We start from the raw sequence: 13,605 nt of genomic DNA on the forward strand, positions 1-13,605 counted from the left end.
TTCCATGCCCATAGCCAAGCATTCCCATTCTCCACTTGTTTGTTATTATATACTGCGAGGAAAGTGGACGCTGATTGGTTGTTTGGTTTGGCCAGGTGGTTTTGGCCTTCTCCCCCGACTACGACAACGGGGTCTGAAGCAAAGGCATACAGCTGGATACTGTTGCCGAACAAACAACCCTCGACCAATGCCTGGAGAATAGGTTTTGGAAATTCCTGCACTCGCCCAATCCATTACCGACCCTGAGTCTGCGCAGCAGATGCCAAAGCTTTTCACCACACTTTCTGCTCCATGCGAGCGAGTGTAAGAGAGATGGCATATGGAATTATGTTGGACCCCCAGCATAATCTTGGACCACAGCCGAGGACCAGCAGCAGCACCAGCACATGGTGGGCAGACAAGAAAGGCAAATGCCATTGATGTTAGTTTCACTTCGTGCGTTGTCCTGCTGAGGCCAAAGCGAGCCTGTGAGTGCGAGCCTGTGAGTGCTGTGCGAGCTGCGTTAGTGCTAGATTATAGTGTATATATATATATATTTATATACATATATGTGAAATTACATATATTTATATATAAATATTGTTTATAAAAATCATTTAATAATATTTGCGAAATTATTAACAATTTGTTAATTGTTAAAGTGTTAAATTTTCGTAATAGTTGTGATTCAAAAAATTGAGATAGAATTTACCCTTGAAATGGAAAAACTGCTCAGACACATTTTCCCTTCCAATTTTCCAATGGTCGAAAATTTCCAGTGTATATAACAAAGTATTTCATATCCCTCTCTACCCCTAACCCTACACTCCCATTTACCCCCACCCCCTCTCTGGCAATGGGTGGCGGCAAGTGAGATAGCTGCTTATATACTCGTCCTCCCAATTCATCCATCTCCATCGCACCTGACCGAGGCCAAGACAGGCGGCTTCATCATTGATCCTCATCGGGGTTTACTTCGTTGCTGATTGCAACCTGACTTGCCACACAGTCTTCAGACAGAGTTGGGTTCGGATCGCATATTCGTCGTTGTCGGAGGAGTCCATCGCCACCGCCGCCGCCGCCGGTCACGTGGGCAACTCTGTCTGAATGTTGTCGTCGTCAACGTATTTTGTTTCAATTAACTTTCATTTCAATTCATTTTCCCTTTCCTTTTCCATTTGTATTGCGGGTCGTGTGTTGCCTAAATGAAATGAGTATCTATTCCAAAAAATATATCTTAATCCACATAAAATCGGTGTCTAATCTGTGAAACTTTTTGTCTAGTCTATTGTGTTAATTGTTGATCAGTGTACCTTATTTGTGATATCCTAATGCAAAACAAAAATATTTATTAAATAAACGAAAAGAAAATGCTTATATAAATCAATATAATTTAAACCGAACGAGTAAACAAAGCGATTGCATAATCAAGTAACAGCCGCCAAATGGATTACGTAACACATCTGTGGCATGTAAGTTGGCACCACTGAAGGTCAATTAGATGACATCTAGGGCAATATTGGAAGAGTATGAAATGGATTAAAGCCAATAACAGAGACTACATATATCGGCTTAAGTTTATGTGAAGATCGGACAATTCAAAGTTTTAAGTTTTCAATATTGTTCGAATACTTCTGAACATTGTTAACTTCATCGATTTGTTTTTATTAAGTCACGAATATACCAAAAATGAAAGAGCAAGGACACCAATGTAGCCTTTTCTTTTGTTGCTTGTTATCCATTTTTGATCTGACTTTTACAAATTTAATCAGGTTTGTACTCAAATATTCCAAGAAAAGCTTATTCCAAACTTGGTCGGAATTTCAAATAAACATAATCTGTGGTATATACCTTAACTAGGGAATGGCCTTTGAGGTGGTCATGCGGATAGACAAACGAACGGATAGACTGACATCGACTCGGCTGCTGAGGCCGATGCTGATCGGCACTATAGATACAAATGTACGTACTATATAGTTGGGATTTATTGTTTATTTTGTGGACTTTATCTTCTGGAAGGTAAAAATTAGGATCATGTCTGCATATCAACCTCCACAGATATTGAAACACCATGATCTTATTCGATTTGACATGATAAAAAGCCAGTACTCAAACCAAATTTTATTTTTTGTAGTTTTAGAATCACATTAGCAGCATATTCGTTGAAAGTTAAACTTTTCAATCAATAAGCTTTTTATGACTTATCATATATTATAGATTGATCTTCAATTAATTCTAATAAAACACAGGTGTCTACGTAAGGTAAAGTGCTAGATTGAGGTCCCAGTTTTGTCTCGACCTTATAAAAGAAAAGATGGCAAGGTCAAGTGTAAGGTGGAGGAACTTCTATATGACAACATTTTAGGAGAAGAATTTATTAAGCAAGTATGTATATGTGTATTTTAAAAACTATTCTTATGGTAAAAGGATTATATTATTTTACAAATACATAGAAAATATTAAATACTAAGTATGTTTTAAAATTTATAGATTATTCTTTTGCAATGATACCGATTGTTCTTTGCTCTTCTGGTATTCTTCTGGTATATATTTTATTTGATTTATTGTGGCGACAATTTAAACTAAACTTGCTTAAGCTATTTCTATCTGAGTCTGTACAAATTTTTGGGGTTTTAGTTTTTACATAGCTAATTTGACTCCTCTGATGATCAGGAATATATTCACTTAATTTAAACGCTTTCTTTTGCCTCTTGAATGTATTTTATGACCATTAATATATAATTTCACCCTCTGGATAAGGGATATCAAAGAGAGAACTGTTTGTTCAAAAATGCTAACTACATTATTTGTTCTAAATACATATGTGAAATTTTTAAAGAATTTTATTTTGGAGATCCTTATTAGCTTCCTCCCCATATCAGATTTTATAAATTTTTCAGAAATTAGATAGATATCCTTGATATTCCTAAGGGTTGAACATTGTTAACTGTTTTATTTTTTAAAACATAAGTACCTAAACATAAAATAGATTGGGCTCATTAATTTTTGTTAATTTTTAAATGTTTGCCAAAATGTTCTGGAAATGTTATTATTAATCTTTCATTATTTAAGACTATCTAAAGGATTTACTTTTTGCATTTAGTAGTTCTGGTTCAACCTATTTTCATTTGAAGTATCTTTATAACATATTAAATTAGCTGATATAAATATTTAAGGAACGATTTTAGTAAAACAAATTATGTCTTGTTGGCCTTAAACTAAATATTTTTGCACTTATTTAGAAGGTATATAAAAATGTCGTCTCTTTTCGAGTCTTTACATTCCCACTTTGGGCATCAGAGCACACAAATTTCCCATCGACCCCATCAATTCAGTCTTCTCAAAGAAAAAAGGATTCAAATCGAATTTTCTCATATATCCCGAACACACAAGAAATGAAGCATAAAAGGCAATCAACATAACTGACAAACCAAATGAAATTTGAACAAAATATTTTTGCTGGCTCCCACTCCCTCCGTTTTGTTGTTCCCCTTCCGTCATCACGGTTAGGAAAAACAAATTTATGACTATAAGCAGCTTAAGAAACGGAAAAATTTTGTGCAATTTGTGTAACATTTTTCTTATCTGCAAACGAACACAAACACTGGGAACATATTAATAATTGACTAAATCTTTTCTACTTTTGCAGGCACTGTAAATGGGATGAGGAAGCGAAGAGAGGGGCTACCAGTGGCAACAGCAACAACAAGAACAACGAAAGTAAAACAACAATCAGAATTAAATGGCAACCAAGTGAAAATCCTCGACCATCACCCGCTGTGAATCAAAGCGAACCACACAGAATAAAGTCATAAAAATTTGCTGACTGCTTCTCTTGAAAATTAACCGACTGGCGATTCGACACGCTTACTATATTATATACATATAGAACCAAGTTAAGCCGCCGTGAAGTTGGCAACAAAATTTTTATGCGCCCAAGTGATAACAAGAACAACAACAACAGCAGCGGCAACAGGAAAACCAGCAACAGCAACGTAGCCAACCTGAGAGTGTGGTCTTTTCGGGGGTAGATCCAGGTTTGGGAGGTAGAGAACCCAACAGCCGGAGCCAGATTCACAGCAACAATATGAAGAATTTGAGTGCGTTAAAAGAGAAGGCGACGGGCGTTTTTGGCGGGTGAGTGAAGTCAATGAGAGAACCAGAATGAATCCCTATTTCTTCATAAGATATGATGTGGTAGTTTTCAATATATTGAAAGTTAATTAGTTTCATTCGTCTATTAAATAATTTGTTAAACATTTAAGGGTGAATATTCCTCTGCCATGCCCTTTAATTTGAATCAGATGTGTGTTTTGAATCCGAATTCTCTAATCTTCTTAAGAGATTTATGTATATACTCAGTCCTAGAAATAGGATTTTCAGCCCATTTTTTATAAATTTTTTTTGCTTTAAGTAGGAAAAGAATAACATATTAAAGAAAGTACCACTTACTTGTTTAAATGCATTTTCTATTTCGATACCTCCCAGTAGAAGAAACATTATACAGTTATATTGACAAACCCCAATCTCCTTTTTCAAATATCTTCATTTAAAAATTTGTTGGCGAGATAATACAAAGGGGCTATTCGGGCTGTCAGAAATGAAATATGTTTCCAATCATAAAGTACTTTATTTGGATATATTTGAAAATTTTAATTTAACGCAAGGCTGAACGACAGTTTTGGCCACTCTTCGCAGTTGGCTGAACTGGACGAAACTGGCCAGAAGAGGATAATGCTTATATCAAGTTGAGAGCGTCGCGAAACTTTGGCACGTGTCGCCGCGGTGCTTTTTCCGGGAAGTTGTAAAATTATTGGCATGCTTAACAAGTCATTAAAAGGGAGAGACTTTCCAGTGTCACTGCCACAGCCAGTGAATGCCCAAGCAGGAGTTTTTTTCTCTCTCTCTCTCTTTGTCTCTCACTCCCTTCTGCGTAGCGTTGCCTCAGGAATTCCGTGCACGTTACCAGCACGTGCCCACACGGAAGCCGTCAGAGTCGACGACACAATAAAGTCATAAGAGCATATTGAACGATGGGTATGAGATGTTGAATCTTTGGTATGCAATTTTATGGGTTTTACCGTCGGCACAGGACATTGTACGGCAGGATAACTGATTTCTCAAGGACCTTGGGCACAAATTAGAAATTGGAACAATAGGTGTTCTGTTCAGCTCCGGCAGCAGTTTAGCTCGTTCGTTTTCATTAAGGAATGTTGCATACCAACACTACATAGCTCAGGCCAAAACGAAATTGATTTCCAACGTTGCCAGGACACCGCACACTGAGATCCCTGTAGTTGATGCTCTCCATCCAGAGGAGAGCACTTCAAGTGCGCGCGACGCGAAGAAATGATGAAAATTGAAATGCTTTAGCGGCAAAGCAAAAGAAAGGAGTTTGAGTTTTCTTTTATTTGCCGCTACTTTAGCTGCTCGAGTGAAAATGAAATTAGAATTGTCATTGAGAAGAGTGTGTCACTGACAAGCCACCACCAACACCAACTTCAATGACAACGTCAACACCATAAAGTGGCAAAGCCAATGTATTCCCCAGTTGCCAAGGCAAAACATGTGACCCATTCAAATCTAATGGCAGTCTAATGGGAACGTTTTGTGGTGAAAGTTAAAGTCGAAGGAGCTGGTAAAACAGGAGTAAGAGACGCCTTGCCATGATATCTTTTTCAGTGGCGCCAGTTAGTTATAATCTATGCGACGCCAAAAAGTCTACAAAATTTTTACACACACATTTATTTTGACGTCAGACCAAGGGCAGCAAAAATCTAAAAATTTTCCCTTAAAGGTCAATGCGATCTAAACATACTCTATTTTTTTGAAGTAGTACGAGTTCAGATGACATCTTAGTTAGGTTTTGTAGAATGTCCGAACTTCTTTTGGAACTAAGGAGAAAAAAGTTTTCTTGAGTTTTGGAGTTACTTGAACAGCAATCTCAGAATGCAAATCTTTCTCAAATCCGTTTGTATGGAAATAATTGTTATATATCACTCAGACAAAGATCTGTTTACACTACACTCTGAAATAAAGCACTATGAGAACAAGTTTTTTTTGAAAGAATTACAAATTCCTAGAAATACTCCTTCTAAAAAGCTAACAGATACTTATCTGATGTTAGATTATATCTTAATTTCATTGAATAATTGCAAAAACCTTTTATAAGTAAGTGGCAAATAAATGTCATATTCAAACCCGAAAGTCTTTATAATTATTTTAGGGTCAATTATATTTGTATTGCAATCCATTTCAATCAAACCAAAATCGTGGTAATTTCTCTTAGTTTAACTATAAATATAGTTCGTCTGAAAGCGCAATGACTTTGCCATTGTTTATACAATACCCTAACTTATCGCCAAGTGTGTATAAAAATACGCGCATAAAATTGGCGTCAGACATGCCGGCATTAAAGTCGGTCAAGGCAGAGGGCGAACTTCAACAACTACATAACTAGACTTCATCTCCTTTATCCAGAAGATCCTGCGTGACCAGACGAGGGGTAGCTTTGGCGTCAGACAGTTTGAGTTATGTGACAAGCGGCGACGACTCTGGCATTTCTTGTAGGTAGTGGCTTGTTTTTTTCGCCCCTTTTCCTACTTTTTGTTTTTTTTTTTTTTTTTTTTGCTGGTGGCTGCTTATTAGTTTCTATAGCATACATTTTGGGGGTAAGGTTTAGGGGGCAATTGTCTGAGATATTTATGAAGAAAAATGCCAATGTGAGGACAAAGTTATCCCATCGTTGATGTGATACTGGGTTCGGGGGATAAATATCTTGACTGTGAAGCATTCTTAACTTACGCACAGTCATCAATCAGTTGGTGACAAGCTTCTTTTTTTAATGGTTGGCCTGTATTTAAACCAACCAAAAAGGTCTCAATTGAGTGGTTTAGATTGTGTTACCTGTTTGGATAAACTTTGAATGTATTTTGCTATCAGCACTTAATAATATTGAATTTGATTTCGTTTACAATTGCTATTCCACCCTACCTCTCTCCCTTGTTGTCTCTAAAGAGAAAGAGAAAAGAAACAACCAAAATAACATTCAACTACCGCAATACCTTGGGGAAAAGAAACCAAAATCAGGAGGGTTGTTCTCTAACAAGCTGAAAATATTTGTGTTTTCACGCCCTCGTCGTTGACCTGTTGATATCCCTCTCCACACTATTGCATACTTTTGGTCTAATTGGCATGAATTATGTTCTTTTCTCCCCCACTCATTCTCTATTGCTTAGCCTGAAGCCAAATATGGAGAAATTCGAAATATCCCAGAGCTATCATGGAGGTCACGGTGGCTACGAGGAAATGGAAGGAGGCGACCGTGAGGGTCGCGGTCCAGGCGGTGGCCACGCATACGACGACGACGACGATCGACCCGATTCGCCAGCCTCCTTCGAAGAGATCGAACGTCCACCACTGCGAAAGATCGACAAGTACTGCAAGGCTGAGTGTCCATGTATGCCGGCACGTTACACCATTGCCACCATGGCCTGTGTGGGATTCATGATTGCCTTTGGCATGAGATGCAATATGTCGGCGGCAAAACTCAAAGGCGAACATAATGGGGTGAGTAAAATGCTCTCATTTGCACTTTCGAAGAAATTTGTACCATTTATCCTTATTGAATAGTTGTTGACACTATTCTATGTTAGGTTTTAGTGTTGAGTGTTCATTCCCTCATGCAATTTAAGAGTCTTTTCCAAAGACTGGTGGTGATAGAATTTGATGGTTACTAAAATATGTAGCTATATTGACAGATTCCTTAACTTTGGTATGACTTTGCTACTTTATCCATCAATCTATCAGTCTAGCTGTGATTATCTTGTAAAAGCAAATATATAGAACTAGCATCCTATTCTAGAGGCTGACTAAACCTTAAATTAAAACTGAGCAACTTTAAATAATTTTGAGCTAAACAATTTAAATTTGAAACCGTTTTGGAATGCTTTAATAACGTATTTAAGTAATCAATTGTTGAAATTTGCCTCATTTGATTACTGAAAAAGCTGCTGTCAATTAGTGGATATAATGCCATCAGTCAGAAGTCACATTCAAAAGGCCACGCCTATTCCCACACACATGCACAAACACTCAAATATGTGGGTGTATACACATATAAATGAAAATTTTGCGTTTTGTACATAGCTCGTTATGAAAACCCCGCGGCAGTTTTTAATGATTGTTGCCAGCTCACTTACTCTACCATACTTGCTCATGTGTTCTCCCTCTCGCTCTCTTTCTCTCTTATGTAAAAATCCCATTTTAATGCTGATACTTTCTCATTCATTTTTAGACTGTGTTTATGAACTGGACGGTTGCCGTGGAAAGCCATGTGGACTCATCCTTCTTCTGGGGATATTTAATAACACAAATACCCGGCGGTTTCATTGCATCCAAGTTTCCAGCGAACAAAATCTTCGGCCTATCCATCGTATGTTCGGCCACTTTGCATCTGTTTGTGCCCTTCGCTATGACTTTGATGCATGGCCATGTGGTGATTTGTGTGCGCGTGCTGCAAGGACTCTTTGAGGTAAGTAACTACATACGAGTGAAAGCGAAAGATTTTTGCAAATTCGCCAAACTGAGTAAATTCAGTAAATTCGATTCATGGCCACAGATCAAAGCCAAGGATTAGGATTGCGTGATATGACACAAAGGGGATGGCTGTATGATAGAGCAAATATGTGAAATGAAAACATGTCCTAAGCCCCCCGCCGCCTTTGACTGAGAAAAGATGAGCTAGATGGGAATGGGTTTTCGGGTGGTTGGTTTAACAGAAAAAATAACAAAAGCATTTATTTTAATGCGATTTCTTTGTGTGTGAGTCTGAGTCCTTATTTTGCTACTGTTGAAGATGATTATCATGATAACAATGTTGATTTTGATGATGATGATGCTGATGGTGTCTCTTTTTAGGGTGTAACCTATCCAGCTTGTCATGGCATTTGGCGTTTCTGGGCACCACCCATGGAGCGATCTCGACTGGCGACTCTAGCCTTCTCGGGCTCATATGCCGGTGTGGTTGTTGGCTTACCTCTTTCTGGACTTTTAGCCGATGCCGTCGGATATCAAGCTCCGTTCTATGCTTACGGTGTATTTGGCATCATTTGGTATATGTTTTGGATCTGGCTATGCTTTGAGAATCCTCGAAAACATCCTGCCATCAGTATACCCGAACTGAAATACATTGAGAAATCATTGGGAGAGTCGGCTCATCCCTCAATGCCATCGCTGAAGACCACACCGTGGCGTGAGATGATGCGCTCGATGCCGGTTTATGCCATCATAGTGGCGAATTTCTGTCGTTCCTGGAATTTCTATCTACTCGTTTTGTTTCAATCGTCGTTCCTCAAACACAAGTTTGGCTTTAAGGTGGAGGAGGCGGGTTTTGTGGGCTCACTGCCCCATTTGATTATGACCACTATTGTGCCCTTTGGTGGCATGCTGGCGGATCATCTGCGTAAGAATGGCATCTTATCGACGACGAATGTGAGGAAGTTGTTCAATTGCGGTGGCTTTGGCATGGAGGGACTCTTTTTCCTGTTTGTGGCACATTCATCCACGTCGGTAAGTCTTCCATCATCATTTAATATTTACCTATTTTATTGATTTTTTTCTTACTATTGTTTGCCTTAAATGCCATTTCAGACAGGAGCCATGTTCGCTTTGACTTGTGGCGTGGCATTTAGTGGTTTTGCCATTTCCGGCTATAATGTAAACCATTTGGATATAGCTCCACGCTATGCGAGTATATTGATGGGTTTATCCAATGGCATTGGCACACTTGCTGGCATAATAGTGCCATATGCTTTAGATGGACTTATTCAGGCAGATGTAAGTGAATTATTATAACAAATTATCTTTGATTTTTAGTGGTAGAGTAGAGTACCAAAACAAACTTTCAAGAAAAATGTACACATTTTCTATTCACTTTCTTTAAACTGAAATGTCCTTGCCATTTTTAGCCCCACGGATGTTGGACAACAGTATTCACTTTGGCCGCATGTGTTCATCTAATTGGTTGTACTTTCTATGGTATTTTTGCATCGGGTGAACTGCAACCTTGGGCCGAACCACCAGCCGAAGAGCAACAGGTCTGGGCACCACCAGTAGGGGCTATAACCAACACAGATCCCAGTCAGGCTGGCATGATGGGCAACTACATGAAGGAAACGTCATTTGTAAGTGTCCTTTTTTTACGATTTGAATGCATGATAAGTATATGTACATATATATGTGTTTACAACTTTTTAGGGTGCACCCGAGTACAATGAACAAAGCCAAATGCAGCAATCAAATGCCATTAGTTACGGCGCCACCGGACACGTGGCGAACAATCCATTTGCCGCTGGTGGTGCCATTGCCGAGGAGCCCGCTCAGCCGCCAGCCTATCAGGATAATTCCTATAACTATGACTACACGCAAGGACAACAGCAGTCCACAGAGCAAATGCCGCCCTATCAGCAACAGTAAAATCGGTAATGGAATCACTTAAGTCACTGATATATATCATAGCTTTTAGTTGACTAGTTGGAAATTGTTTTAATCGTTTAACGTTCGTTTACCCTTACATTTATTGTTTGTTCTATTGATGTGTTGTTAAAGTTTATATAAATCTAATGATATGTGTACATAATATGGGCAACTAACTAAACTAAACAAAGTAACTAACTAAGGATTGAAACGAATTTCGATGAAAACATAAAAAATCTAAATCATATTCATATTATTGCCACACGAACACAATGAAACTATGTACCTAACAGAGAAACTACATATACATGCAACACAGGCTAACACACACCAAACCACACCCTAACACACACACACACACAGCGAATCATATAAATCATAGCATAATTCTAGGCATGGCTTCTGCAAATTTCTATTTACAAGCTCCCGTTCCTACAGCCTCCAATAGAATGACAAATATCTACAAATATCATTGAAGCAAACATAATCCAGACTCAAAATCATAAAAATAATAAACATATAATAATAAATGAAAACTAGATAAAATATAAATTGTTGTTAACTATGCAAAAGAACATAGCAAAAAAAAAAAAACAGAAACAAAAGAAAAAATGAAAATGTAAAACTGCAAGTTTTATTACCGTTGATGATATTCTTCTGTGTAAAAACCAAAGCTCTAAATGGCTTTTATGTCTAAGAATTAGTACAATTTTAATCAACAAGCAAACAAAAACTAACTTCTATAAACTTTAAGCAATTGTTGATTATAAAAAAACATAACAACAAACAAACAGAAAACCCCAAAAGTCTTTTTGAAGATTAATACAATATGTATACATTAAAAGTTTCATCATTTAGTTAAATTATGTTCATGATAATTGAGCAAGGCATGATATAGGTACTAAAACACACATACATACATATATCCCAATACATAAACTCTTAATACTACAATATACTTACATAGATATCTAACAATAAGTAGATAGCAGTAGGCGCATATATCCTCAGAATTGGTCTTCATATATGCTCTTCACTACTGACTAACTAACTAATCAGCTAACATTCAGATACAAGCATATAACTTGAATTATATTTATTTTAATGCACAGTTTTAAAACAATTTCGTTATTTATCACTTTAGTGCACAGTTTGCTAAGCACTTTAAAAGCACTTTTTAGTTTAAATTTTAAGAAGACATTTTATTTTCACGGCACAGTTAAGTTTAATAGTTTTTTTAGTCAAATTACTCAGGAAGTATTTATGATTTTCTTTAAAGAATGAATAAACTTCTATGAAAATGTTTATGATAGCTAAAATGGAAACTATTTCTTCGTATTTCTGCTGATTTAATAACAAAAAACATTTTAGATTTTAAAATTTAAACAGTTTAAAGCAGCAATGCTTCAATCCGTTAGTTTTCTATGTAAAATTTCAAAACTTATCGGAAAGATTGTGACTTTATCACTAAGGTCACATTTTCCAGCCTTTACTTTCTTTTTATTGAGAATCAAACCAATTCGAATGGAGAGAAAGTTCATTAGTTCATTAGAAACGAATTTCTAGAATGCTTTTGAGTAAAATTATTTTCATTACTAAATACATTAGTCTTAATGTCTTAATTTATTGACATAAATATATCTAAATAGTTATTCAATTATAGAAATATATCAATGTACATACAACTATTTAAGTTTTCGTTTTTAAGTACTTTTTACTGAGTTGAATATGTTCTTAGAAAGTGATTTTTATGCACCTTAAACTTTCTGTATTATTTTGAGCACAATTTCGAATTTAAATGCACAACTTTTAATGTTTATTTATATATATTTATATTTAAATGAATTAATATTTATTTGGTTGATTTTGTTTCAACTTTTGTTAAGACGCACTTACTTTGTATGACTTCACAAATTAATGCACTTATGTAGTTACTTAATCAAGTATAATCTAAATGTATAATATATGTATTACAAAAATTTACCTAGTAAAAAGTATTCAAATATACATCTATATATAATTAATCGCATATACTACTATTATACCAAAATAAATATTAACAAATTATTCACAATTCAAATCACTATGTATGAATAAACAAATGTGAAAATTTTCTAACTAAAAGAGTCAATTCTTATACCGTAATTTGTACAGAGCAGCAAAACAAAAACAAAACAAAATTAATTATATAATCATTATATTATACTAACTATATAAATATTATTATATATACGTATTTAAATTTTAAATGTTCTATTCGAATGCGAAGAGAAGGAAAACTGCTTGTGAAAGCGACAATACCTAAATCTATAAGTTTAGTTAATACTACCAAATGACAAAAAATAAAAAACGATTATAATTTTCTTTTAATTTTGAATTTAGGCAAAAAAGAAAAATTGTTAAATTTCTTTGGCCATTGGGGCGTATGTGTAATATTAGTATAAATCTATGCGTAATGTGTAAAATATATATTTATAAATATATAAAAAGAGAAGAGAAATCCTGATTAGAAATGATGTTTATGGAGAGATGAACATTAAAAGAGGCTCTTCGTATAAATTTATGTTTAAGTTATGGAATTTTGTTTTTAATTTTATGTTGAGAGAGATGCTCAAGCTCTCGAGGCTGTGTGGACAATAATTAACATATATTAATAAACAATATTGTTAAACCCGAAGCCACAAAATGATATTTATGAGATACATATAGAAAATCGCAACATTCATCAGTTTGTATATATACAATACAAGACATATTCTATATTACCTACCTACTATATATTAATTTAGCAAAAACAAAACAAACAAAAAAATGCCATCATTAAATGCTTTTGTGAGTAAATTTAAGTGTATATAAAACCCAAGCAACAGAAGAAGAAAAATGAATAACTTTAATTAAACTAACAAAAATGAAATGTTTTATTAACAAAACCCAAGCCAAGCCCAATTCATGTTGTGTGTGCGTGTGTGACAAGTAATCGAGTATACATATATGTATGTATATATATGCACATACCACAACCTATTTTCAGGCGCACAAAATATATAGCTTCGGCCATTCTATATATACATATATTACTATTAAAAATTATCAACATTTTGGCAAACATATAAATTTAAATGATAAAAAAAAAACACACCCACTCAATAT

The 13,605-nt window shown here is 35.6% G+C and overlaps 1 protein-coding gene across 3 annotated transcripts; it reads left to right on the forward strand.

Moving 5' to 3' along the window:
• Positions 1–449: 449 nt before the first annotated feature.
• Positions 450–11,261, forward strand: LOC137575647 (vesicular glutamate transporter 1-like). 3 transcript variants are annotated; one of them, XM_068288282.1, is made up of 9 exons: positions 450–481; positions 1,264–1,451; positions 3,629–4,116; positions 7,218–7,548; positions 8,276–8,512; positions 8,899–9,549; positions 9,631–9,816; positions 9,948–10,163; positions 10,237–11,261. In XM_068288282.1, exons 3-9 carry the CDS (start codon positions 4,067–4,069, stop codon positions 10,453–10,455), a joined length of 1,890 nt encoding a protein of 629 aa, XP_068144383.1. In that variant the 5' UTR covers positions 450–481; positions 1,264–1,451; positions 3,629–4,066; the 3' UTR covers positions 10,456–11,261. The 3 variants fall into 3 exon arrangements, with proteins under 3 accessions (XP_068144383.1, XP_068144384.1, XP_068144385.1); XM_068288283.1 differs by lacking the exon at positions 450–481 and adding an exon at positions 484–501; XM_068288284.1 differs by lacking the exon at positions 450–481 and having other exon boundaries at positions 1,001–1,451; positions 10,237–10,280; positions 10,338–11,261.
• The last annotated feature ends 2,344 nt before the right edge of the window (positions 11,262–13,605 follow it).

Source organism: Drosophila tropicalis, unplaced genomic scaffold (assembly GCF_018151085.1).
Source record: "Drosophila tropicalis isolate 14030-0801.00 unplaced genomic scaffold, ASM1815108v1 contig_586, whole genome shotgun sequence".
Lineage (NCBI taxonomy): Eukaryota > Metazoa > Arthropoda > Insecta > Diptera > Drosophilidae > Drosophila > Drosophila tropicalis.